The 26,625-nt window shown below is 39.8% G+C and overlaps 1 protein-coding gene across 1 annotated transcript; it reads left to right on the top strand.

The window, feature by feature from the left end:
- On the top strand, nucleotides 1–25,471 carry LOC134189850 (WD repeat-containing protein on Y chromosome-like). Its single transcript, XM_062658245.1, has 19 exons — nucleotides 1–283; nucleotides 3,070–3,158; nucleotides 3,220–3,273; nucleotides 3,336–3,419; nucleotides 5,650–5,721; nucleotides 5,814–5,882; nucleotides 5,950–6,051; nucleotides 6,115–6,168; nucleotides 6,225–6,376; nucleotides 8,006–8,150; nucleotides 15,767–15,813; nucleotides 15,875–15,961; nucleotides 18,728–18,758; nucleotides 18,821–18,890; nucleotides 19,944–20,129; nucleotides 20,989–21,031; nucleotides 21,111–21,216; nucleotides 25,116–25,191; nucleotides 25,252–25,471. The coding sequence occupies exons 1-19, from the start codon at nucleotides 1–3 to the stop codon at nucleotides 25,329–25,331; spliced, it is 1,830 nt and encodes a 609-aa protein (XP_062514229.1). The 3' UTR covers nucleotides 25,332–25,471.
- Nucleotides 25,472–26,625: the final 1,154 nt, after the last annotated feature.

The following is a 26,625-nucleotide window of genomic DNA, read 5'->3' as shown; positions in this document are numbered from 1 at the left end:
ATGTGTGAATTATATGATCAGGCTTTCAGACGTCAAATAAGCAAAGTTTTGGAAGCTCAGAAGTGTCTCATAGACATCAACAACCCGCAGATCGAATTACATCTACTTCGAAGCTGCTTGGCTCTACTTAAAATTAATCACCTTCGTACGGTTGCTCCCGATAAGGCAACTCAACAACTACTACTGTTTGACAAAGGCCTGTGCCTCTCTCGTGAGGTCATAACTTATTCACCTCTTTTGGATGAAGCTTGGCTTCAAGCAACACTACCCATCAAACGTGGAGGTCTGGGTCTATGAGAGGCTTATGGATCAGCTAGTATTGCTTTTATTAGCAGCTGCAATTGTAGTAGAGATTTGGTCAGTTAATTTATTCACTTCACAACTTTTGAGAGTCAAGTTCTCTAATTGATGGCAAATTTAGTACTAAAGAAGAATTTCTTCAGAATTTTGGAACTTTTGAGTCCAGTTGTAATGTCGATTGACTATCACTACACACACTTCAGTCTCAAGTTGACAGTAGTAACTATGAAGCCCTCAAACTTTTTTCTTGCACTCTGAGAGACCAAGCCAGACTTAACATAATTTTAGAACCACATGCTGGAGCGTGGCTAAGAGCCATCTCTAACCCAAACCTTGGCCTTTCCATGACCAGGCATGAGTTCTGTATTGCTGTTTGTTTATGGTTGGGCATAGCTCTTTTTCCAGTTCATCCTTCTGCTGTAAGATGCAAGTGTGGTCAGTTAAGTTGATAGTAGTAACTATGAAGCCCTCAAACTTTTATGCACTCTGAGAGACCAAGCCAGACTTAACATAATTTTAGAGCCATCTCTAACCCAAACCTTGGCCTTTCCATGACCAGGCATGAGTTCTGTATTGCTGTTTGTTTATGGTTGGGCATAGCTCTTTTTCCAGTTCATCCTTCTGCTGTAAGATGCAAGTGTGGTCAGTTAATTGACAGTTTTGGTGACCATCTCCTTGGCTGCCGTCAGTCTAATTTACAGTCAAAACATCACGACACTCTCAGAGACATTATTTTTATTGATAGATGACAAAGGCACTTCAAAGGAGCGGATTCTCATCAGACACCTGTGATCACCCTGGAGACGTCTTCTACCTCAATTTTTTGATGGGTTGTCTTGCTTACTTTGATATAACCGTATGTAATTCATTCCAAACTAAATTTGTGTCAAGTTCAGTGACTGTCGCAGGTGTTGCTTGTCTGGCAGAGGAGATTGAGAAGACACCAAATATGATGACTTAGTGTCCTCTTCTGGTGCACTCTTCTATCCTTCAGGTAGTGGAATCATTTGGAGCATGAACTCCTGCCAGCCTGGAAACTTTGAGAACCAATGCTACCAAAACGATTACTTCAAACAACACTTTGTTTTCACAGGCCTACAATGACCTTATGCAGCCACTGTCAGTTAGCTTGTGGAAGTTTAATGCTAGACTGATAGAAAGTAGACTACTTTTAGATTCAGATGACTGTTTTGGGGATGTGCCTGTTATGTCTGTTTCTGCCTTGTTGTAAGGAGCAAGGTGTGTGTGTGTGTGTGTGTGTGTGTGTGTGTGTGTGTGTGTGTGTGTGTGTATGGTGTAAAGTAGATAGATTGTAAATGTCATGCGTGTGACAGTTGTTATGTATGCGCACGAGGTATATCATGTAAAGAAGTTGGTGGTAAATCGACTGAACTAACACTTATAGTTATCCCATTGGAGCACATGTCTTTTCTGGCTAACTATATATCTGTGTACACATGAACCTCAAATTTCTCCCCATGACCACGTTTCATTATAAGACCTACTTATGTATATATATATATATATATATATATATATATATATATATATATATATATATATCATGTAAAGAAGTTGGTGGTATATCGACTGAATTAAGAAAAGACAGGTGGCCCAGGTGGGATTTAAACCTACGTCTCTCGCATATACCTCATGCATATACATAATAACTGTCACACGCATGACATTTACCATCTATCTACGTTACATCATACATTTCATGCGTGCCATCTACGTTACATCACATATATACCCTTTAGTGGTTGAGACCTAGGGGCTCTGGTCATTATTCAGCATAAAAGCTCTGAAAGCTATTGCTTCCAAACCTCAGCTGTCAGTGGCCTTAAATTCCACCAGGATTTCCAAAATATGATGCAGCAACTTTCTATTCAATTATGGAAACATAACTCGAGAATGATTCATAAGAGAATTTAGCCTGAAGTACAGGATGGTGATAGTTGGCATGTACCTAGTGTAATGTAAGACTTGTTGGTTTGGGGATGTTTTGGGGAATTATATTTATATATATATATATATATATATATATATATATATATATATATATATGGGCATCATCGTTTGTGTAAACATTATACAGCCACGTGGAAAACATTGTTTGAAAGACTGGTCCAAGTCTAGCTGTCAGTGTCTCTATTTTGGTCCTAAGAATTGTTGAGTTGTGGCTGTGATTACAGCAGTTTAGTTAGCTATTTATATTGTGGGCAACTGTGCTAGTAGGTGTTAAAATGGTATACCTTATAAGGTCAAATAAGCACTGCGGCATAAATACAAACCCCTCACTTTAGTAATCCTGAATCTGCAACTTGCTGAAAGAAATAGGTCTCATGCATCACAATAAGCATCGCTCGACTTGTTATGTTAGTACAACTACATTATATTATGTTACCAGTACGTCTGTATACTGCATCCCAGTGAGTTTGGAATTTCAGAATGACAAACAAGTTAGCAATCAGACCCGCACTTCTGCCTTGCTGAAAGAAATAATTATAAGACTCACGGCATAAATAATCCTCGCACTCTAATATGCTCCACATTTGCAACTTGCTGAAAGAAATAAGCCCATGGGGTTTATTTCATCTTATTTGGTACATATACATATGTAGTTGTACAGTGTATGTGCTATTTACCGGTTAGCAATGCTATAGGTATCTGAAATGTAGACCTTGCTCTTTACATTGTAAAGAATGTGCACTTGCATGTAAATTGTATTATTGTTTTAGCATGCTTTATAATGTATTATGTATAAAGGTAACAGTCATGTTGCTGATGGCTCAAAATCAAGAAGAAAAAGTTCAGCTCACAGTTTGGGATCGGGAACATTAACTTCAAAGACGAAGGTCAGGCATGGTTATTGGTTTGTGTTGTTCTAGAAATATACCGCAATTTTTGTATGAATAGTTTGAAGAGTTTCTTAACCTTGATCACATGCAGGAGCTAAAACGGATGTTTGAGGTTAAACAGCAACGTACTTATTGACTGCTTGTGCCTTTCTTGATGCCATATTTTGTGATTAGGATGCTGATGCAGATCAAAATGGTTGTTTGGATATTGATGAATTTAAGGGAGTTTTCAAAAAGCTTTTTGGAATGGGGGCAAAGGTATGTGTTGTGTTATTTGTGGTTTCTAATATTCTTATTCTACTTGGAATGCTTGCTGGTTTAAAACTCTAGATTTGTTACATAGGCATAAACACACACACACACACACACACACACACACACACACACACACACACACACACACACACACACACACACACACACACACACACACACACACACACACACACACACACACACACCTGGAACCGGGAATTCCACCAATACCCACTATGGGCTTCGGCATCGCAGAAGAAGTTTCCGCCAGGAAGTGTGGTCATTTGCTTGTGACAGGTCAATATTCAATGATACCAGGTCTCGTTGTATGGTATCAACCCATATGTTGTGGACCATGCTAAGGACGTTTCATATTATGTAACTTGCTTCTCAGCAACAACTTTTGTGGACGAGAGATGTTCATCCATTCTAAGCGACGAAGCCACTGTAATCTTTGATGTTGAATTTGACGTTCAATTAGTTCTTCCTTGGCAGATTTCAAGTTGATGGTATTTCTTATCTTGTTCAGTCTTGTTACATCCAAGATAGATCTAATACAGCACATATGACAAGTGGTCAGTCTTCGAATATCTACTTGGGTGATTGCCCAAGTCTCACAACCATATAATGAAACTGACATCACTAGTGATCTAAAGACGCGCAGTTTTGCGTTGTTGCTAAATTGTTGATTTGTGAAAACTCAACATTTCAAGAAAAAATGTCCTGCTAGCTTTCTGAATATATTCATCAACAGGAATACATTCTACGTTTCACACACACACACACACACACACACACACACACACACACACACACACACACACACACACACACACACACACACACACACACTTATTCATTTACTCATTCATATATATTTGAGAGATATTGCCATCACAACAGATATATGTCTACAAGAAACTAACCAGGGCCAAGAGCCCCTATGTCACACTACGATTCAGCTAAACCCGAAAAACCGTCCAGCTGGAATGTTAACAGTTTCCTGGCCAATTGACGTCTTGCCCACAATGCTGAGGATCTTGTTGTGGATCATCTCTGCGTTTCATTCTTTCATTCAAGAACACCATTGTCATCACAATATATAATCTAGTGACAATATAAAAGTAGTAGCTCTGTCAATTAGATCAAATTGCATTTATAACCAAAAAAATGCGAATTTGGCACGATAGTTGGCGTAATTCATTTATTCATTCTAAACCATATCACAACAAAATATAGCTACAATACAAAGTTCTGGGCTGTAGTATCCCTGTCATTCATTCATTCATCAACGACATTAATACACTGTGAAAACATGCAAACATTACGACAGCAACCCCAGAGGGCAGTACGAAAGACAGGTAGATCAAGAACATTGGCGTGTGGATGAGAACATTGAAGAGCATACAAAAGAAAATGATGACATGCTGACTGACAGTCCAGAGAGAGCACGTAGAAGCTCCATGAGCAGGTTTGGCCACGACAGCAACTCCAGAGAGCAGAGACAGAGGGCGGGTAGATGGTGCATGACTATGGGCAGGTAGACGGGAACATTGAATAACAAACATAATGAAGAACGAAATGATGACTGACAATCCAGAGCGAGTGCGTAGAAGCTCCATGAGCAGGTTTGGCCGCAACAGCAACTCCAGAGAGCAGTGACAAAGGGCGGGAAGATGGAGACGATAGATGAGTGAATGATCACATTGGACAGCAGACAAAAGAATCATCGACACAATGAATGACAATCCAGAGCCGGCGCAGACGTGTAGCCAAATGAGACAATAAACGAACAAATGCATAAGACCTATAGTAGCAGGTGGCATCCCCGAAAGGGCAACGATGTCACTGGGACGGTAGCACCCAAAGTTGCACACATCAACTTAAACCTTCTGTTCTCCTTGTGTTGTTTTGAAGTCTTTACTACACTCACCAAAAAGAAAGGCAACTTATTCATTCATTTATTTCAAAACCATTTTTATCACAACAAAAGTACCTACAATACAAAATTGCGGGCTGTAGTAGCCCTGTCAGTCAGATCCGATTACATTCAAATAAAAAACTGCAAAGATGGCACGTTAGCTGGCTTAGTTGACTTTTTCCCTTTACTTGGCATATTTGGACATTAATTGTTGGAAGAGTTGCTTTAATTTAGGCAGTGTGTGGATGTACATATAGCATCGCACTTGTGTTTTATATATATACTTGATTTATTATGTATTTTACAATTTAGGGATCATCAGAAGAATTGATAACAGCACTGTTCATGAAAGTTGATACAAGTTCTGATGGATTTATTGATTGGGTATCAATTATTGTGAACATAAATTGAATATCAACAGCTTAGAGATTCTTTAGAGTTATATTATGCATACATGTGGATTATTTGTTGTTTAGGGGGAATTTTGTAGCTACATGCTGACTGAATTTAGTGAGAAAGATGATGCATATCACAGATCAGTAAAGGTTATATGCCTATTCGTTGTGATATCTGATGAATTCAACTATATTTATTTGCTATGTTTATTTATAGGTGTTGTTCAACCTACCTGCAATAGTTGTATTTACTCCACATCGTGACACAATAGTCAGAATTTGCCATCAGAGTGACAATATATTGGTTACTGCTAGTCAGGTCTTTCTGCACCTGCATATGCATGTAATAGAGTAATTTTGGATTGTCGGGTTTTCTTGTTAGGATGGAATGCTTGCATTTTGGACAACTGACTTGTCTCTTAAGCGAACATTTTATGTGAGTCACGTGCAAGTGTGTGTAGACTCTGATAGTTATATGCCTGTTTCTGTTAGCCACCCAAACTTGGTAGTCGTGGAGCAGACGCTGTTGGTCATGGAACTGAAGCTACCACTCGGGGTGCTGACACTGTGACTCGTCCTAAGAAAAGATGGGTAACAGATGTAGCCTTGTTGACGCAATTCAACAAATTTGTAATTTCAACTGGGTGAGACTTGTTATAGATATCAAATTTAAAAGTTGATACTTTAACTTTGTAAAATAAAGAATAACATATCAGAATGCGTGAGCATAAAGAAACTATGTGACAGACAAACTGACAGTCACATAGAATATAAACAAGCAGATGAACACCAACAACAGGTGGAAACCAAGATGTCAGGATATGCAAACACTATAGATGTGATATGTACATAAATGCTCATTGTTTTGTTGATTTGTTCTTTGCATGTGGATGTAGTGTATAGGCGTGTTCAATTTACAGTTTTAGAACTGCATGGGGCATGGCAAGACTGCAAGAACTGGAACTGCATATACCCTATCGAACACCCGTTTTATTGTTGGAACTGCCAGGGAACATCCTAATGCATGCCTAGTTTCACCTCTATATTTGCCTCTGTTGTTGAACTAAGTATGATTGCTTCTGTAATAATGACACCACTGGTTTCAAAGTCAACAAAAGGTGTGTCTTTCGTGCAAACTAATGACAAGGGTTTAGTGGTAAGTCTGGAAAGTGTACCAGACATCCATCCATTCATGTTTCTGACTGTCCTCAATAGAGTCAGACTCACTGATTTCTATTTCTGGTTCATACACAAAGGTGAGAGCTTCATCTTTTACCAGGCATCAGGAGAATTAACCAGTGGCAGGTATGAGATCAGCTATGCTATCGATCTTTGTTTAGACTAGGTATGCTTCCAACGCAATGAACTAGCGTAAGTATAGGATGTATTGCAAGCAGAAGAACATCCGACTACAAACTAGACCCGCTAGCTTGCATATCTAGCTTGTCAACATTCTCTTTCATCGATATGTTTGCATAGTGAGTAGGTAGAATGCACAAGAGCTTAGATCCTGCCATATAGAAGAGATCCGTGCATGAATGACAACTACAGTTTCAGGAGCCTTCTATTCAAGGCTGCTCGTTCTGACTAGAGACCTGATCTCTCGCTGAGTTGGAATGGTAACATAATGACCACTTACCAGTAAATGTTCCCATTACGTCATGTGAAAGACACTCCTTATTGTTGACTTTGAAACCAGGGTTCAAGGTCCATGAAAAGCAGTGATTTTTAGTTCAACAATGGAGGCAAATTTGGATGTGTAATTAACCAACATCATTTGGATTCTCTCGTCAAGACCTATTTTAAAGCCTAGGTTGTTTTTTCGTGGGATTGCCTCTTCAATTAATTATGTCAACACTTCTGATAATGCCAGTGTGGCTGCTGTCATGGACTTTTGTGATGCTATATAGCTACTTGAGTTGGAGAAAATGAGGAATTCCACTAAACATATATTGTGTTTACTATTGGAACTCTGATCTGCACAGTAGGTGGGGTGATTTCAGTGATAATCAATCAATTTGCCAGGTATATGAAAACTCTCCTGTTTAGTTCTCAAAGTGGTAAATTGAACACAGCCTATGTTTCTGCCAATGGTTTACTTTGTCCTTTGCATTAACATACGTTGATTGTTTTGTACTCAATGAAGTACCATGCAGTGTAATTATGTATGTATGGGTAGTCTACTATAGTAGGACATTGACACATCATTTATGTAGTCTACTGTAGAGGCACGTGGATTGAAAATGTGTTGATTACTGCAAAATCTGTTGTAGTGAACGGGAGCTTCAATTCTATGAATTGTCTAGTTTTGAGCCATACTGTCACATTAGTGGTTTAGAGAGTGTTCCACTGAAGTTACACTTTTGGAGTGACCCTAAGAACCACAACTATTGTCTGCTTTCATTTGGTGATGGAGAGGTCAGTATTGATTATCATGCTTACACTATGAAAACTATTTATGTCTCTATGATAAAGCTAGTGCTATGTTTATCTCTGCCAGTTAGCAGCACATGTTTGTTGTTTGTAGGCAGAATTACTCAAAAATGTGTGGATGGATTTGGTGAAATTTGATGGGGTGATAAAACTTTGCTAGAGGAACAATTGATTGGTTTGGGGATGAATCCAAACGAGGGTCCCCTTTTGAGGGGTAGGCTGCTGTGCTTAGAACCGTTGACTAGGAAAGTGAAATGACTTTTGATTTGGCTCCTGCACACTCATACCATCTCCTTACACTTATTGATCAATGGATAGATTATGCCAGTTAATGGATGTGTACCTTATTTCTTCGATTAAACGGTGTTGCATTTATTTTTTAGCTAAGGTTTTAACTGTGGCATTTAAGCGAGGGAGGCGTTTATTCAAGGATGGCGTTTATCTGTCCATGCTTTAGGAGTGTGTGTGTACGCGTACACGCTGTAGGTTTGACACCTTTTCAACAACACACCATACACCGTATGCATTTCACACTTTGAGACATCATGCAGTGAAACAGGCTAAGCAGTATCCAGGTAGTCTAAAGAAACGTTTTGCCTCTGAAGTCATATGATTTTCCTTCAAACTTTGAGCTAGATATATTGGAATTTATTAAACTGCGGCATTTATTGGAGGGCAGAGTTTATATTTTATCTGTACTCTCAGCTGCTGCATTTTAAACGAGGGCGGTGTTTAATCAAGCACGATGTTTCGTCGAAGAAATGCGGTACATATGCTAAGATGAACACAGTCTTTTAAATATTTGCGTGGAAATAATTGTTAATGGCATTATGAGGTAACAGAGCTCCCTTGACGGAGATATGCACTCTCTGATTGCTGTCTATGGTTAGTGTTTTTATTTTGTTTGCAAGTTTTTTTCAGATTTGATTGTACTAAATTGTGGGATTTTTATTATTTCATGCGCTAGGATTATAGTAGTCATTTTACGGGAAATGGAGACTGAACGACTGACTTGACATAAACAACCATATAAACAACTCTGAAATGCATAGCGTGCGTTCATTGTTATCGACCTTGTGATCTGAACATATCATTGCAGCTTGTACTAAAGTAGGAAAAGCAATAGCTGGCAGTGTGGGAATTGCGGCAAACATTTATGTAGATATAGGAGCCTAGGAGGGGCATCACGGAAGGTATACAGATTACATTACACATCAAAATGGAAGCGAGTTCATCTGTAAACATATTCCTGATGTCATAATGGTACAAAGTGCAGTAATGAATCATTCATTCTCTATGTCATATGCAACATCCATAAATTCCATGTACGCGTACATTTAGCTATATAGTACACTCAATCTATTCAGTATCTCAATTTTGGTGTTTTCTTGCCCATTTGCTATAATGTCTTCAACTGTTATTGCAAAAACCGTAGCTATTCCTACAGATAGCTCAGATACAATTCAAGGAAGGAGCTCTAGAAAAAGGATCGATGCCTATAGAAGTTCTCACAAACGGATGATCTGTAACGTCCATGCCTTCTTTGAGCAAGAGAAGCGTGATGGGCCCATCATGCTGGAAAGTGTAACAAAATGAACGGCAATGGCGATGCAGGTATCTGAACGCACTGTATTCAGAGTTCATCGCCAAGTAAACATTGAAGGAGATGTGCATAGTCCCGCAAAGAAAGACAAGAAGTCTGGTTCAGGTCCTGCCCAACAGGAGACTGACAACTTTCAAGAAGGAGTCATTCGTCGTAGAATTCACCGGTTCTACACAGACAGAGAACTCCCAACGATGGATAAACTGATTTTAGCTCTACAACAAGACATAGATTACTCATACAGCAAACAAACACTTCTGAAAACAGTCAAGAAAATGGGCTTCAAATATACAACACGCAACAAGAAAACAGCGTTGTACGAACAACACAGAATTATTGCTGCTCGTCATCACTATCTCAGACAAATAGAGAAGTACAGAGATGAGGGAAGATCAATAGTGTATCTAGACGAGACATGGTTCAACGCGCACCATATCTTGGAACGATGCTGGACTGACTACGACGGCAAAGGAGGTTTGAGAGTCCCATCAGGAAAAGGTGGAAAACTCATTATTCTCCATGCAGGGTGGAAAGAGGGTTGGATTTCTAATGCTGACCTAGTTTTCAGAGGAAAGAAAGGCACCGGTGACTACCATCAGGAAATGAGCACGGCCCACTTTATGGAGTGGTTCAGAGAGAGGTTGATTCCAAACCTTCCAGCAACTTCTGTTATTGTTCTTGACAATGCCAAGTATCATAATAGCGTTGTTGAGAAAATCCCGACAAAACGCAGCACAAAAAAGGACATGATCCAGTATCTGGACTCGCATGAAATCCCATACGACAAGAAACTGTTAAAAGCAGAGACGTTCATGTTAATAAAAGCAAGAAACCCGGCTTCGCAGTACCTGACTGACGTCTTCGCTAATCTGCACAGTCATGACGTTCTGAGATTGCCTGTCCGTCACTGCGAGTTGAACCCGATCGAGCTGATCTGGGCACAAGTCAAGGGCTATGCGGCATCTCATAACAAGGATTTCACCATGGTGGGAATTGAGCCGCTTGCAAGAGAAGGCATTACGCAGGTTACAGCTGAGAAATGAGCCAACTGTGTCAAGCACGTCATTCAAAAAGTAGAAAAGCACTATCGAGAGACCGACGGGATAGTTGAAGAAGCGGTCGACCGTGTTCTCATTGAAGTAAGGCGTGAAGAAGAAGAGACTTCGGAAAGCGAAGAAGCCTTTGTTTCTGGAACAGATGACCCCTGTAGTGATTAGAATGCCACAATTGACCTGGCGGCACGTGTGAAGTCACAGGTGGTCGTTCTAATTGGTCACGAGGGTGTAATCACGTCGCGTGCTATACAGGAAGTAGCCAATTCTGTAGTTGTACAATGCTGATCAGAAACAAGCTCTATATATTTGTCTTCTCGTCATCGCTAACTTCCTAATGATGTTAGAATTATCTGTTTGCGATGTATAGTTAGCAAGATTCAAGATTTTTCTCACGCTGCCAGCTTTTACTTTTCCTACTTTAGTATGCGGAGTTATGCAGGACATTCCAATTTTGATTACTAACTTTCAAGGACATGCAGCACGTTCCAATTTTGATTACTGACTTTTGAGTACGTTTCAAGGTCATAGCGAACAGAGAGTAGGTGAACATGTGACAAAACGATGTAAGTCAGTCAGGCATCGAACCGATTTATCGTTTGACGATAAGAATGCCTGTTCTTAGCCACCTGGAAAAATAAGTGCCGGGATGCTTGGGTCTAGTGACCGCATGGTGTTAATTTATGCATGCGTGCCAGTAAGTGCTTTCCAGTACATGTGTGCAGCAATTGTTTGGTGTTGTTGCCATTGAAGTACTTACCTGTGCCTTGTTGTTGAGGCTAAAATCAGTCCTTTGTTGTTCTAGGAACACACACATAGGTGGTTTTTTTATTTGGAATAATATAAAGCCATGTGCTTCTTTTTATTTGGAACAGTTTTTATAGTGTACAGCTAGGGCGTAGCTTTTTGCGAAGACTTTGTCGCACAGTATGTGCGGTTCACTGAGAGATTAAGAAATTGGAATTGCTTTGTACGAATATTATGGAATGTTGATGCAAAGATTCTTGCTAATTGAAATCTCATTAACTTGGACATTGGCAAATCTTAATTAATAAAGCTTTGCAGAGCCCATTTTAGAGATATTTATGTTGGCTTGATTCATCATGTAGTATCACTACTTTGTGGATGACACTATATATGAAAACAGGCACTATAGCTGCTACACTGGGTATGCTTTTATAGCATATATATAAGAAGAAACGCTTTGTTATCAAGAAGGTGTTGCTCTCTCATCTTCGTCAATGGCAGCAAGGTGAATTGATCACATTGTGGAAAGAATCCAGGCAAGAGGGTCAGTCTTAATTGACACGTCAGTCGGCTTCTATCTCAAAAGTTAATGCTTGTTGTTCTCTGAATTTATCACATGAGGGCAGGTTTGGCGATGCTATGAAAGCATTAGGCTCTCATGGTTGTGCTTCTCGTGATGATGCGGATGCGCTACAGGAGCTTCAGTCACGTCACCCACAGCATGCTTTGCCTCAATGGTCAGATGACATACCATCTTCACTAGTTGTTGATTTCCAAGCAGTCCTATCGGCTTTGGACGGTTTTCCTAGAGGAAGTAACCCAGGCTATTCTCAGCTTTGTGCTCAACATCTTGTAGATGCCATAAAAGGAGCTTGCACACCTGATGCACAGTTGTGTCTTGACAATCTTACTTGTCTGATGTCAAAGTTGTTGGCTGGAAAGATTGATCCCAGGATAGCACCTTGGTTGTTTGGTTCACCAATCACTGGTGCTCTCATAAAAAGACAGGAGTTTATCGCCCAATTGCTGTAGGAGAAGTTCTTTGTCGTCTGGCAAGTAGGATATGTTGTGCTTCCATCAGAGATCGTCTTCCAGAAGTTTTTGTGCCTTACGGCCAAGTAGGTTTGGAAGCAGCTATCCACTCTGTGCGTTCTTTCATTGATGCCACCTCTGCAGGAAAAGACTGCTGCTGTTTGAAAATTGACATGACTAATGCGTTTAATGAGTGCTTTGGATTGGCTTTTCTTGAACGCTTACGGAGAGAATTTCCACAGTTGTTTGCTTGGGCTCAGTGGTCATACTACTCACCTGGTGAGTTGTGATTTGGAAACCATCGGATCATGTCCACAGCCGGTGCTCAACAGGGAGATCCCTTAAGTCCTCTGTTGTTTTCTCTTGTGATTCTGGAATTACTAGACTCTTTGGATTCTTATTCTGGCTTACACTTTCAACTGTGGTAGTTAGATGATGGCTCTTTCATTGGTAATAGAGAATCAATATCATCTCTATTACAAAGTTACTGGCAAAGGGTCCCATTGTTGGCTTGCATATCAACTTAAACAAATGCAAACTATATTGGCCCTCTGGAGACCTAACTTTTCCTGAATTTCCTTCAGAAATCAGATGCTTATAAGAAGGTATCGAGTTACTAGGATCACCAGTCCACGGATCTGTCGAATTTTTTGAGTCCTCCACAGCTAAACGTGTTGACAAAATCTTGGAGTCCCAGTCAAATCTTGGTAATCTTGATGATCCACAGGTTGAATTGCATTTGATTTGAAGGTGTCAAAGTGTTTGCAAAGTCAATCATATTTTATGAACTGTTGTTCCGGCCATGTTGTTGGAACAATTGTATTGCTTTGATCAAGGATTACGTCGATTTTCAGAAATTATTTGTTGTTCTTCTGTTACAGATATGGCATGGCTGCAAGCGACATTACGTATTAGACTTGGTGGACTTGGTCTGAGAGAAGCAGTCCAGTCTTCACCAGCTGCTTACGTAGGAAGTTGCAATTCTACTTGTAAGATGGTACAGGACTTCCTCAAAAAGGCGTGCAATTCACTGGATATTGCAAATTTACGTTTCTTAAGGCCATTACTATAAGGAGACTCCGAAAGTCATCTTCAGATTTGTCACTATCTGAAAAGCAAACATGGTTCTTTGACTTTAGATTTCAGCACTGCTACTCAACGACAAATCCAATCAGAAGTTGACTCTGACTTAGTCAAGTATTTGTTGAACACTGCTAGCTTACGAGACAGAGTACATTTAAACTCAGTCAATACATCTCATGCAGGAGCTTGGTTGCGGGTAATACCCAACTGTAAGCTCGGCCTTTCCATGTCTCCTCATGAGTTTGTTATTGCAGTACAACTCTGGTTGGGAATCAAGATGTTTCCTTCTCCTCCGGCATCTGTCTTGTGCAGTTGTGGTCAGCACATTGACACTTTTGGAGATCACCTTCTTGGTTGTGGTTTTGGTCCAGACCGCACACACGTAGACACAATGCATTGGCAGAAGTTATTTTCCAGGCCTTATTGGTTGAGAACAGAGATGTTATGAGGGAGATGAGGTGCAATGGTTGTACTGAAAGCCGTCCTGGTGATGTTTTCACCCTGATTTCTTGGAGGGTTGACCTGCCTATTTTGGTGTAACAGTTAGAAACTCTTTTCAGCTGTTATATGTGACAAAATCAGCTGTAAGGGCTGGAGCCCAGCAGAGGCAGGTGAAGAACAAAAGGATATTTGCCATGAAGACAGAGTTCGTGCAGCTGGTGGTCTCTTTTACCCCCTAGTGGTTGAGACCTTGGGGCTCTGGTCATTATTCAGCGTAAAAACTCTGAAAGCTATTGCTTCCAAAATCTCAGCAGTCAGTGGCCTTAAATTCCACCAGGATTTCCAAAACATGATGCAGCAACTTTCTATTCAATTATGGAAACATAACTCGAGAATGATTCATAAGAGAATTCAGCTTGAAGTACAGGAAGTTGATAGTTGGGATATACCTAGTGTAATGTAAGACTTGTTGATTTGGGGATGTTGGGGAATTGTTTGATTTTGAAAGAAAAAAAAATATATATACTAGCATATCAACCCAGCGTTGCCCAGGTAACATTAGACAGGTGCAGCTAGGGTTGCATACTATTACATATCCTACGTATTAATTAAAGGAGAACTCCTACCAAAATCAACAATCTCTCAGATGAAAGCTGTCACATCATGACACAACCCTTAGCAACCATTTACTGCAGACTTCTACCATAACGGAGAAATAAAGCCTTGAAATGTTCTGTGTGGGCGTGTTTAGTACTCGTTTGTTTTTTGATTGGCATGCGTTAGTAATTGGAAACCACACACACGTCATGCAGACGTTAGCAACAACAACACACAACGATGCGCTCCACTCGGTAAATCAGCAACAACAATAGCATGACGAACACACAGGTTCCTAACCCTAGCTAGACCTCAAATCTAAATACAGCGAAACGTGCGTTTGTAATATTGTGGTGTAGAACGCAGTCTTCATGCAACTGCCTGTGTAGACCCGTGCCGTACCGTCTTGGTAGATAATTGTGATTATGGGAAGATAGCCAGATGGCCACTGTAATAACAACAGATGTCCCATTCATGTCTCAGTTGCGTCGGCTAGTACAGAATACACTCGATACCGCCGGTAGAGCGAAACCCAGGCATGAAACAGATATTCTCGTGGCATGTGCATGGGGATCGTAAATTCTAAGTCGCGCCGCTGTCACGTCATTGTGAGATTTCACTTGGGGGTCGACTCCTAGAGAGGGGACCGTCTAAATACTGAGGCGTGCGTTTACATTGTGGTGTGGAACGCAGTCTTCATGCACGGTTTTGAGGCGATCGGCCCGGCAGTTTTGGCGTGATTGATGTTGCAGACAGAAAGACAGACAGATCAGACTTCTAGAGATATAGAGATAGAGAAGAGATATATACAGACATTTAGTATTGTCTAAATCTATTTCATATACGTGTTTAATTTAATTAAGCTGTTTAGATAGGCAACTATGCAGTTTTTATGCATGACAGTAATGTAATGAATTTATTTATTTATTTATTAATATTTTGAAATATTATGTACATATCTGTTTGGCTGGTTATTTTAATTGTTTGTATTGTGAGGCATTGCAGTTTCGCTGTATGTTAATCAATGCGTTCATTGCTGTTTGTAGGGTTGTATCAGCACTTTCATTTTTTATAATATTTCAAGTTGCTTTAGGTGGGTAATGAGATAGTTAAACGTCACCAGACTGTAGTTGTTGAAAATAGTGCTCATTTAGACTATGGAAGAAATTTCCCAGGTCTGATCAAGTACCAAGTGTTACATTGGACCAAGTTGCAAGTTCACCTGATTCCAGACTTGTCAGGTAATTTAGAGTGTGGCACAACCAATACATTACACTTGCGAAGCTGTGAAGCCAGCTGTAAATGTTTGTCATCTATGTGTATGTTTGTTTCACATACGTTGCCATGGTTTGCTTTCATAGCATGATGCTTTTATGTGTCAATGCAAGATTGCATGCAAGAGTTTAAGATCTTTATTCATGAACTCTCTAAGTTGTTTTAAAAACAATGTACATCAAGTCCTACTTCTTGTGTGATTCATTTGTGGACAACACAGTGAATACAGAGGATCGATGGTTTGGCTTCTGAGAGTTACCAGCTTACCTACCATGCAGCTTAACTGTGTGCTGGTCACCTACAAGTATGCGTAGTTATCTGTCTTAATTTTAAAGTATAGAAGCAATAAATTAATTGTTTTTTTTGCTATACGGTATTTACTTGAGTATCCTCCACCCTTATTAGCGAACTATATGAGGCTTTGCTGTAGGATGTAACACATTACGATGCTACTTTTGCAATATGTTTCATTATCTGTAATGATATAACTTATTTTATGGAGCTAATTAAGGACACTGTTTGCTACCTTATACAGTTTTAGTCAGCTACATTAGTTGAATAATGTAGAAGACATCTTCGTAGTCTTCTGGAACTTGTGACTCGTAGGTCTTGTATCATATTGTGATTTTGAAATAACATTTTTATCAACTAACACTAGTTGTAAATTTAACTCCAGGATGTGGAACTCTTGTTCAATGTGTCTTGTTTCACACATTAAGTGCCACATTGGACATATAGATCGATGCTACATTGGATTTGGCTAATGCACTTGCTGCAGAAACTTGTAAAATCCTTCTTCAAGCTGTGTAGAGATTGGTTTCTTTCATCATAAAGCTTCATGCTTTTCCTCCCACATGAATTGCATAATATCTTTAGTTAATCATATATACTTGGAGTCTCAATCAGGATGCTTGTGCTTGTTCTCTCCACGTTGAATTCTCTGACTGCGATAGACAGAACAGATCGAACCATGTTGACAATGTCATTCTATGGTGGGGACACTTCTATTTTGTTGTAAAGGATTGAATTTTACTTGGCATGAGTCAGCTGAGTGATGTCACTATGCGAGCACTTAGCTGTGTATTAGTCACATATTATCAATTAAGTGAATTCTATGTGTCAGAATTCTAGAAATAGGGCCAAAGTTGGGATAGGGGCTTGACTGAAAAAGAGGGTACCATCTGGTGGAGGAGAAACATGTTTAAGAGAAATGAATGATTTTTATTTACATAGCTGTTTAGTTTGCTTGTGAAGGGTTATTAAGCCTCTGTGTGTGCATGCACTGTGAGAGCTTACAGTAGTTACCCCGAGGTGTAAGTGTGTTAGAGTTACAGTAATACCTTTGTAGATGGCTAGCCAATTGGAATGCAGTGCATTCGCTAATTGTTATCATTCGTGTATAATACGTGTGCCAGTTGGTGTCATGTCTTTGCATGCTTTCAAGAGGTATTGAATTACAATTGGATGTTGACAATTCCATGTGCCATTCAATGTGTCCAGACTCCTTTTCACACTCTGTATTAGCTCTGACTAATTAGTGGATGAACGCTTTGTAACCTACGTCAGCAGCCGAGGGTTTAGCACTTTAATGCTTCTTTATGTGTGTGTTGTGTGTGTGTGTGTGTGTGTGTGTGTGTGTGTGTGTGTGTGTGTTTGTGCGTGCGTGCACGCACGCCTGTGCTTGCGTGCAAGCTGTATCTCTTCTACTGCTGAATCATTGGGCTAGTTGGTGTTTTCTATGGATATAAGATTGTGTATGCACACTTGAAATATGTGTAACCTGTTTGCTGCTCGAGTTATTACAATTTCTCACTTTAAAGGTTGGTGCAAGCAATCCCTCATCAATGCACCACAATATGAGTTTAATTTGTTCTCTAAATTATGTTGCATTCTATTGTATATGTAGTAGTTAGCTTTATGTACACGGTATTTGGTCACATTTTTTGGTGTCTATGGTACAGTTCAATGTACTGTGATAGGGACCACAAGTATGCTCTTGGAGCAAGTGTATACATAATAACCAACCATTCGCCTGTTTCAATGTTTGTTAATTTGCCTGTCTGTATATGTGTGAAATTTTATTAACTTAAAGCTTGTTTGAAATGTTTCTACAACGCTGATTACCGTACTTTACTTAACAATTCCTGAGCATGAGATACTGCAAAATTATAGTTCTTCATCCTAAAAATTCTCTGTTCTCAGCAGCTTCTTGGATGCTGCCTCATGTAGAAGCATATTTGTGGGTGTTATTTCTGATATGCATGTTGCATTGATCCTTGAAGCTAGAGGCTGAGCAACTAAAATTTGTCTTTCTTTGTGACCTCTAACAGACAACGAATGTAAACCTGATAATTTGAAGACTTTGCTTTGATCTTGTCAGTGATTTGACAGGCAATGCATTAATGCAATGGTTGCACAAAAGGTTGACTTTGGTGTTGATGTAAAGCCATCTAACAAATGATGATGGCAAGCATATTGGTGATAATGAACACTCTGTTTTCATTTGTTATGAAGTTACTCATGTGTTGGAAATGTACTGACTTACAGCTGTTGTAGTAGCAAAGCTGTTTATTAAAGAATTCTCTTTCGCAAATAATTCCTTTTCTTAGTTAAAAATTCTCTTCAATTGATATAGGCAGGTGTATGCAAAGAGTAATTCTCTAGGGAATTATTTTGTGAAATATGGTATATATATTTTCATTAAAAGTTGGTATTATCTGTGATTAACTTAGGTGGAAAGTTCATGAGGATTGGGTAGCTGAGGTGAAATCATGTCGAGTCGCATTTGGTAAAATAGTTTTTGACTGATTTTTATGTTATTACAGTTGAGATACTTTGAAGCAATTCGATCTGTCGTGTCTTGTTCACATGATCCAAACAGTGCTGTTGTCATTGGTATGTTTATAGTTAACAGACATTACTTAGTGCAATGTTTATCTTGAAGTAGTAAGTGTTATGAATAGAGTCTTATGTTGACTCTAGACTAAGGTTAAAGTTTCACATCAATAGCATTGATTCTATAGCAGTTGCAGGCAGTATACTTTAAAAGCGGTTCTTTGTTTGTTATAAGCGAGCAATAAATCAGAAATTTTAGTCTATGTAATGTGTGAATGTTGAACCATGCAGCAGGTGTTATAGCCATTTTGCTTGTGTAAGGACATATGTCAAGTTTGACTGTATTTTAGCAAGAAAACATCTAGAATGCTGTTGCTGTAGTCTTGGGTAGTCATGCAGACCCTAATTGCCATCATACTTCTGGCGAGAAAAGGATCTTAGCCCTAGCCCTTTCTCACTGGAAGTATAATGGCGGATAGGGTCTGTCTACCTGAGACTACTGTTGTTGTGGCTGGATGTCTAGCCTGAACTTAGACAACAAATTTGTATAGCTGCCATGTCATGTTGTCTGGATAATTAGTTTACTAAATTTATTTATTTTGTGACAGCAGCAATGGTAGATAGGTTTCTAATTACTGTATGGAAACCATGAAGTTTGATCATACGCATGTTGTAAAGTTCAAACTACAGTAGGTAGTTCTTATGAAAATTTTAAGAGATGCTTTGTTAGTTGAGTATGTACATATTGGGTACTAATTTTAACAAGCTTTTGCAGTGGTGAGATTACATTAGTAACTGCATTCCAAGGCATAAATAGTGTCTAAAGTATACTTATTGTTAACATTGATCAGCTGAATTTATTTGTTGTTTGAAGCAAGCTAGCTAGCTAGTTCATAACTCTTGTATGTACCTGTAAAAGTGATATCGATATTTACTGTGCCCAGTTTAATATGTTTGGAATTTAAGCTCTTTACTATGAGTAATTTTTGTACAGTGCATACTGTTGATTCAGTTCTGTTCATATTGATTTGAGGTTATTGTTGACCATTTTTAGCATTTGATTTGTGTTTACTTGTTTTGTGTTATTGTCTTCAAAATGTCTGTTGTATACAGGATCTGTTGAAGGCAGCACTCATGTTGAGTCTTTCTTACGCGAGCTCAGTAACAATCCTGCTGGTCGACGCAATCTATTTCAACAAAAGCGTCGTCACTATGATGCAGACCAGACAGTCTTTAAGATTTACAAAGGTGCCAAGACATTTGATTTTTCTGCACCACATAACACATTGGCAACAGGAGGTAAATGCAGATGGGTATATGCATTATTCACTCTCTTGTAAACTGTTGTTTAGTTTAAAATTATGCGACATGTAATAATATCATGAGGGCAGATAGTCTTCTGCTTTTAATACAACTTAGAAAGTAGTGGAAATTGACAGTTAATCAGAATGCATGTTTAGTATCTCATTGGAACTTTGTAGATTATATCCCTTGATGCTAAATGTAAGACATGATGGGAATTATTTGCCAATTTATTTTTATTTTATGTAGGCATAGACAAAATACTGTATAAGATGAAATATTGGCGGAATTTATTTTGATGGTTTGCTAAGAAATTTATGGACAAAGCATATTGGCAGATTTTATTTTGGTTGTCGGACATCATTGTTTGATAATAACTGATATATGTCTTACCATAAGTGCATGGTCATGAAGGAGTTTGGATTGACAGATGTGTTCATGGCTCACATTTCATTAACTTACTGGTCTTCAACTACTGCCTAGTGATGAAGAACTGTTGTGTCAGTGCAAAGAATGGGACCAGCGTGAACGTGACGGTCCAGCTTCATCCATAGCCTCATGACTTCATTCATAGGCACAACAGATGGAAAGCAGGGATTACCTACCATCTTGTGGTCTCATCCGCGTGATGTACCACATACGATGCCTGATCCACGTGGGTGATGACATCAACATATCCCGGTGGCCAAATTAATGGCAGATTTTATAGTGACGTTGCTGAAAATCCGCCAATTCACCAACTAAATTCCCGCCAATATTTCATCTTATATGGTATATAGAATTAGAATTTGCAGCCTTGCACACTCTGTTTAGAAAAGCAATAGGGTATGTGTGGTGATTTGAGTTTGGATTATAGGAATGGATCGAGTGTTGAGACTTTGGAATCCATACATGCCAAGGTGAGTCTCTGTCTAGACCATGAAACTGTAACAACAAATTTGGAAATATGATTGCATTCTGTGTTGTTTTTGTTACTAGCAAGCCAGTTGCTATGCTTCGTGGTCACAATGGTCCTATTACAAAGTTGGCTATCTGTGAAGCTGAGGCACGAGTGTACACAATCTCAACAGACAAGACTGTTAAGGTATTGATTGAAAATATTTGGGGGTCTAATTTAGATAATTTGATGAGTCTAATTATTTACTTGCACAGTAATCATGGTTAAGGGTACGGTAAAGTGTTCCAGGGTGTAGATAAGTCTTCAGTTGGAGATTTCTAGTTATAATTATGAATAGGAAGTCATGCAGTTATACGTAGAGGTATAATTTAATGGAGGGGAGGGAGGGGAGGGAGGGGAGGGAGGGAGGGGAGGGAGGGAGGGGAGGGAGGGAGGGGAGGGAGGGAGGGGAGGGAGGGAGGGGAGGGGAGGGGAGGGGAGGGAGGGAGGGAGGGGTATTTCTTGTGGATTTCTTGTGGGCAGATCAATAACAAAGAAACTTTCAGTTGACATCATTTGAGAGCTAGGGTTTCACTAGCTCTTGATAGTCAGCATTCAGGACATTATCTCAGTTTCCTACAGAAGGCATTGTCTTTCAGTGAGCCAACCAACACTCCATTAGCGTAAATGAGTATTTCATTGATAGTCCTTCGGCCAAAGTCTAAAAGACACCTAGACATCGAATTTCGTTGTCCCCATCTCGCAAGGAAGGTTTTTCGACGGTAAATGGTAGCCAAAATAGTCACTAACAAAATTCAAAATGTTGCCACTCACGAAAGTTGTCCGTTGTTGATTGATAACTAATATCTAATGAGTGCATCGCCTTGGGTGGCAAGTGATGGTTATACGGGTATCTACGTACGTACAAAACGCTGAAAGCATTTTTGGAGCGACTGTTTGTCACGTTCTGTAGGTAACAAAGCAAATAGAAGGTTGTATAAGTAAGGCAATTGTATCTTTAAGGTTATAAATGCAACGTGCCAGGCTGCCAGCGCCGTAAATCTATGTGGCCTAAGCGCATTACATGGGCGAGGCTTAGGGAACATTGTTAGCTAAGTCTCTAATAAGGACGCTTGAGACGATTAGATCATCCGTAATTTATCAACAACGGACAGCTTTTGAAAGTGGCAACAAATTGAAATTAGTCAATGAGTACTTTGTCTAGCATTTGCTACTAAAAGCCTTCCTTGCGAGATGAGGGCAATGAACTTCACATTTGTCGTAGTTGGCCGATGGACCATGAGTTCTATGCATGTGCCCATTAATTGTCAACCTTTCAATAGGTTCTATATAAAATAGCTATTGTGGTACTATGTAGCGTGTCCTTTCAACACATGGATTCCATATGCTTTGGAGAGGGGCGTTGGTATTGTAAATTTTGAACGACCCCATAGGAAAAGCATGCTTTTAAAATCATAGTAATTTGTGTTTACTGAAGCACCTTTTCATGAGAATATAACTAACTTGATTGGTGTTTGTTAGAGTTTGCAACCCTTCGTAAAGTTATTTTGAAGTAGTTAGCTGACTTCTTGATTGCTGAGAGTATTAAGATGAAAATGCCTGAGTTTATAAATTGAGCTCTTCATTAATATTCAGTGATGGAAAATAAGAAAGGCAACTGTAGCATAATGTAGTCAATTCTAGCTAGCAGACACTGAAAGAGTCATTAATTTGACTATGTTGTTTTTGTGGAGAGGAAACAAAGCTGCTGTCAGAAGGGAAGCACTTATGAGCACATTTTATTTTCTTTATCTGAATTTATCATTTTGTGAGTAAAGACCTAAATACATGAGGATAGCAGGCAGTCAGATAATAGTCATCTAGGTGGCTTATTTTAGCACTTGTGCAGCTTCTACCCTAAAGAAAATCTTCATGTGATCGCTTGAGATTTACTTGCGAGTCTCTTACGAATGTCGTTTACACATGCGAATTGGCCGATTTCGCATGCAGAGACTAGCTCGCAATGCGTTATGCAGGAGTTCCGTATGCGAAGGTGATGTGTTCTCACGAATTCCGCAACACTCTAGAAGGTTCGCATGCAAATTGCAATTTTGCTTTTGGACTCTAGCTTGCAATGCATAATCGTGAGTTCCACATCTAGAGAGGCTATCCGTTCGCACGAGTTATGCAACACTTGCTAGATCTATGTATAGATCTACGTATAGATCTTCACCGCTTTGGATAGACCTGTAGTATATACAAAGACCTATGAAGTAACATTCAATGGGTGTGTTCTAATACTAGTTCTAGAACTGGAATTAGCGGGGGGGAGCAAAGTTCAATAGCGTTTGATTGGTAGTTCTGACAGTTCTATCTAGAACTGTCAGAACAGTTCTAGCAGTTCTGCCTAGCAAGCTGGAATTGTTGGAACTGTCACGCCCTAAATGCAAATTCCTGGAGGCTGCCGAAGTGAAATGGCGAGTACAGATGCTGAGGTCGTTGTGGATTTTCTTGTAGGTTCTAATGCACTTGTGGCGACCATCGGCTTGGCAAACACTAGAAGAAACAACATTTGGAACTGATTACAGTGACCTTCTTGGCGAGCAGCTAAAAAATCCGAAAGCAAAAGCCCTGCCGATGTTCGAACAGACTACAACAAGTTAGTGGAGTAGAAATGCCACTCTACTTATTGCGCTTACCGGACGTATGAGCCTTTGCGCATCCTCAACTTGCTGACAGTTCTAAGCGTTTATTTGCTAGCAAGAGTTCCAACAGTTCTGACAGTTCTGGCAGTTCCAGTTCTAGAACTGGAACTAGTATTCAAACGCACCCATAGTTACTAGATGCATCAGTTCCCTCGCAGCTCAGGCTGGGTTCGGATTTTCCAAGTATTCGTAGTGTATACTGTACGGATATGTTGAAGTTTAAAGAAAACATGGCAGAATCACAGACTTTATCAAGGGCGGTTTTTTCGACTGTAGACTAGCAATTAGCGCATTTAGAGACTAATCAGCTACCGCCCAGAGGCTCACAAGATGTGACCGGTCTGCAACATCTGCAGTAGCCTTGCAAGCCAGGCTCTTCCGCGCAGTCGCTGAGCTAACGCACGTGAATCACACAATTCAAAATTGCTCCAGCGAGAGAGAACCTGGTCGCTTTCAAGAACATCATAGTGACGTGGGACCCCGGATCCAGCTTCATAGCTTGGATAAGGTTATGTTGATCAGCTAATCATGTAGGTATGAAAGTTGAGTACATGCGACATTGCTTCACGCACTTGCTTGTTTTGCGCGAAGTACGTAGTTGACATCATCGTTTGCTTCTAGTATGTATCTAGACAGCTCAGCCGTGTAATATTCTGCAGTGTCACGACTCCTTTTCAGCATTCAGTTTTGCTAACAGTACACCGCCAAATCTATATCTGCAGTGCGGTAGTTTGAGAAATGAACTCATTGTACACGGTTAGTGTATATATGTAGCAATCAGAGTCCGTGCATGGAAACAAGTCATACGTAGTACACAACACATGCAACTACGAGTCAACTCTACATTTCCTGAACATGGTAGGTCCACTGCACTGCTGTTTTCCCACGCTTAGTGAGGAGAGCCAATATCGTACAAAAGAGCTGCTTGCTGAGTCGAAGGTATCATCAGATAGACTGCACTAGCAACACATGCCAATCTGATCATGACATGGACTCCGTTCTCATTTGGAGAGGTCAACAAGCTGTATACCACTGCTTTGATGAATCGTTGAGTAAAACAGGGCCAGCAGTTCTCGCACCATTTCTAATGATGATTTACAGTTTCATATGGGATGTAGCATGTGTAACAGCCACTGACTTAACAATAGTCCCTGAGGTTGGGCTGTGTCTGTGATTGCTCACTTATTTCACAAGTTGCTATTTTATGAGCACCTGCCTTGGCTGCGCAAGCGGTTTCATGATAGCAATTATCTTATGGTACAGTAGTGCACACATGCTTTGCATTTACACTGGGAGCCTAGGGTGGGTGAGGTGATTTGTACTTCAGGCAGCTTTGAATTACTGTTAATCGACTGTGTGTAAACAATTTTAGTACAGAGTTAATGCTGTCTGTTGTACTAGGTGTGGCATATACAAGATCAGACTTGCTTAACTACTGTTACTGAGAAGAGCCACAAGGTTACTGGCACTCTTCAAGGTTGCATTTTAGACTTCAAGTTTTGGTCTTAGCAACTAATGCGTTTTTTTCTGAAATCAGCAATGCATTACAATCCTGGCTGCAGAACACTAGCAGTTGCCACTGATGTATTTGCAGTGCTTAGTCTTAAGGGAAGGTGAGCACTAAACAAGATTGATTATTAATGACTTGTGTGAACCAATTAAATTAAAAATTGTTTAGGATATTATTATCATAAAGCTAACAATAAATGTTGCTCTTAAATGAAAGCATAGAGGTGCTGATGCCTCAATGCCTTGGTATGCAATTAACTGGACAAACACATGGGCAACTGAAACACCATATACTTGTACTGCACATGTACACTGAATAAGTACAGATAACTAAGAAATGAAGCATTATCTTGTAAATCCATAAATGAATCGCTTCTAAATCCAAAACTGTTATTTCTTACTTGAAGAAGCCCATTCTGTCGTTAAAATCTACAGTGGCAAGTACATACAGCGGTGACACATGCGCACTGAGAAATCAGTCATAACACAAGAAGCTTTAGTTGCAAATCATCAACGTGAAATCCACAACAGTATCACAGAGAAGCCCTTTTGTCATTAAAATGTACTATACAAATAGGTAGACGTAACACACACACACACACACACACACACACACACACACACACACACACACACACACACACACACACACACACACACACACACACACACACACACACACACACACACACACTCCATCTATCCATTTTCCATCTGTTTGCTGCTTGTGCTCCATGATTACCATGAGGGTACAGGAGATGCAGGCCAAAAACATCAAGTCTACACTGCTCGAGGTCTGTTTCGACATAAACGCTGATAATCAGATTATAAAGACCTTGTTGTTTGAAAGTCTGATGACAAAACTGACATGGAATCCTTGAGGTGGAAGAATGACAACATCGGTGACTACTTAAGCGTGCCTTGTTAAAGCCTGAAATGAACAGTCGGGGTGGTTACAGTGCAGAAGACTCTCGGGTTTTACGAGTTGTTGTTCACGCCATCGTTTTCTGTCATCTCAGAGGCTCTTCTCTTAGTTTTCTGATTTTTTGTTGAAATGCTCTGCACTATGTTTGATGGAGCACCAAGAGTTGCACTCTCAAATAGCTTCTATTGTTCTTGGTAACTAACTAAAAGATATTCAAAAAGACTTGGATAAGTTGAAAATGGTGTAAAATATCTAACCCTAGTATATAGAGATGATTCCAGCGATCAATTTCAATCACATTGACAATGATCTGTCAGAGATTGACATCCGTATGCTCACTCAGCTGTACCTCATCTACCACCACTTGATGTTGGTGTTATAGAAAAATGTTTAGATCCTTCAAACTCAAACACTTTGCACTCCACGTGACCTCGGCCGGGTTGGGGCCGCGGGTACGACGGTGGGTGTCTTTGTGAA

The sequence above is a fragment of the Corticium candelabrum genome, chromosome 14 (assembly GCF_963422355.1).
Source record: "Corticium candelabrum chromosome 14, ooCorCand1.1, whole genome shotgun sequence".
NCBI classification, from domain to species: domain Eukaryota; kingdom Metazoa; phylum Porifera; class Homoscleromorpha; order Homosclerophorida; family Plakinidae; genus Corticium; species Corticium candelabrum.
This window is presented reverse-complemented; position numbering and strand designations above follow the sequence as displayed.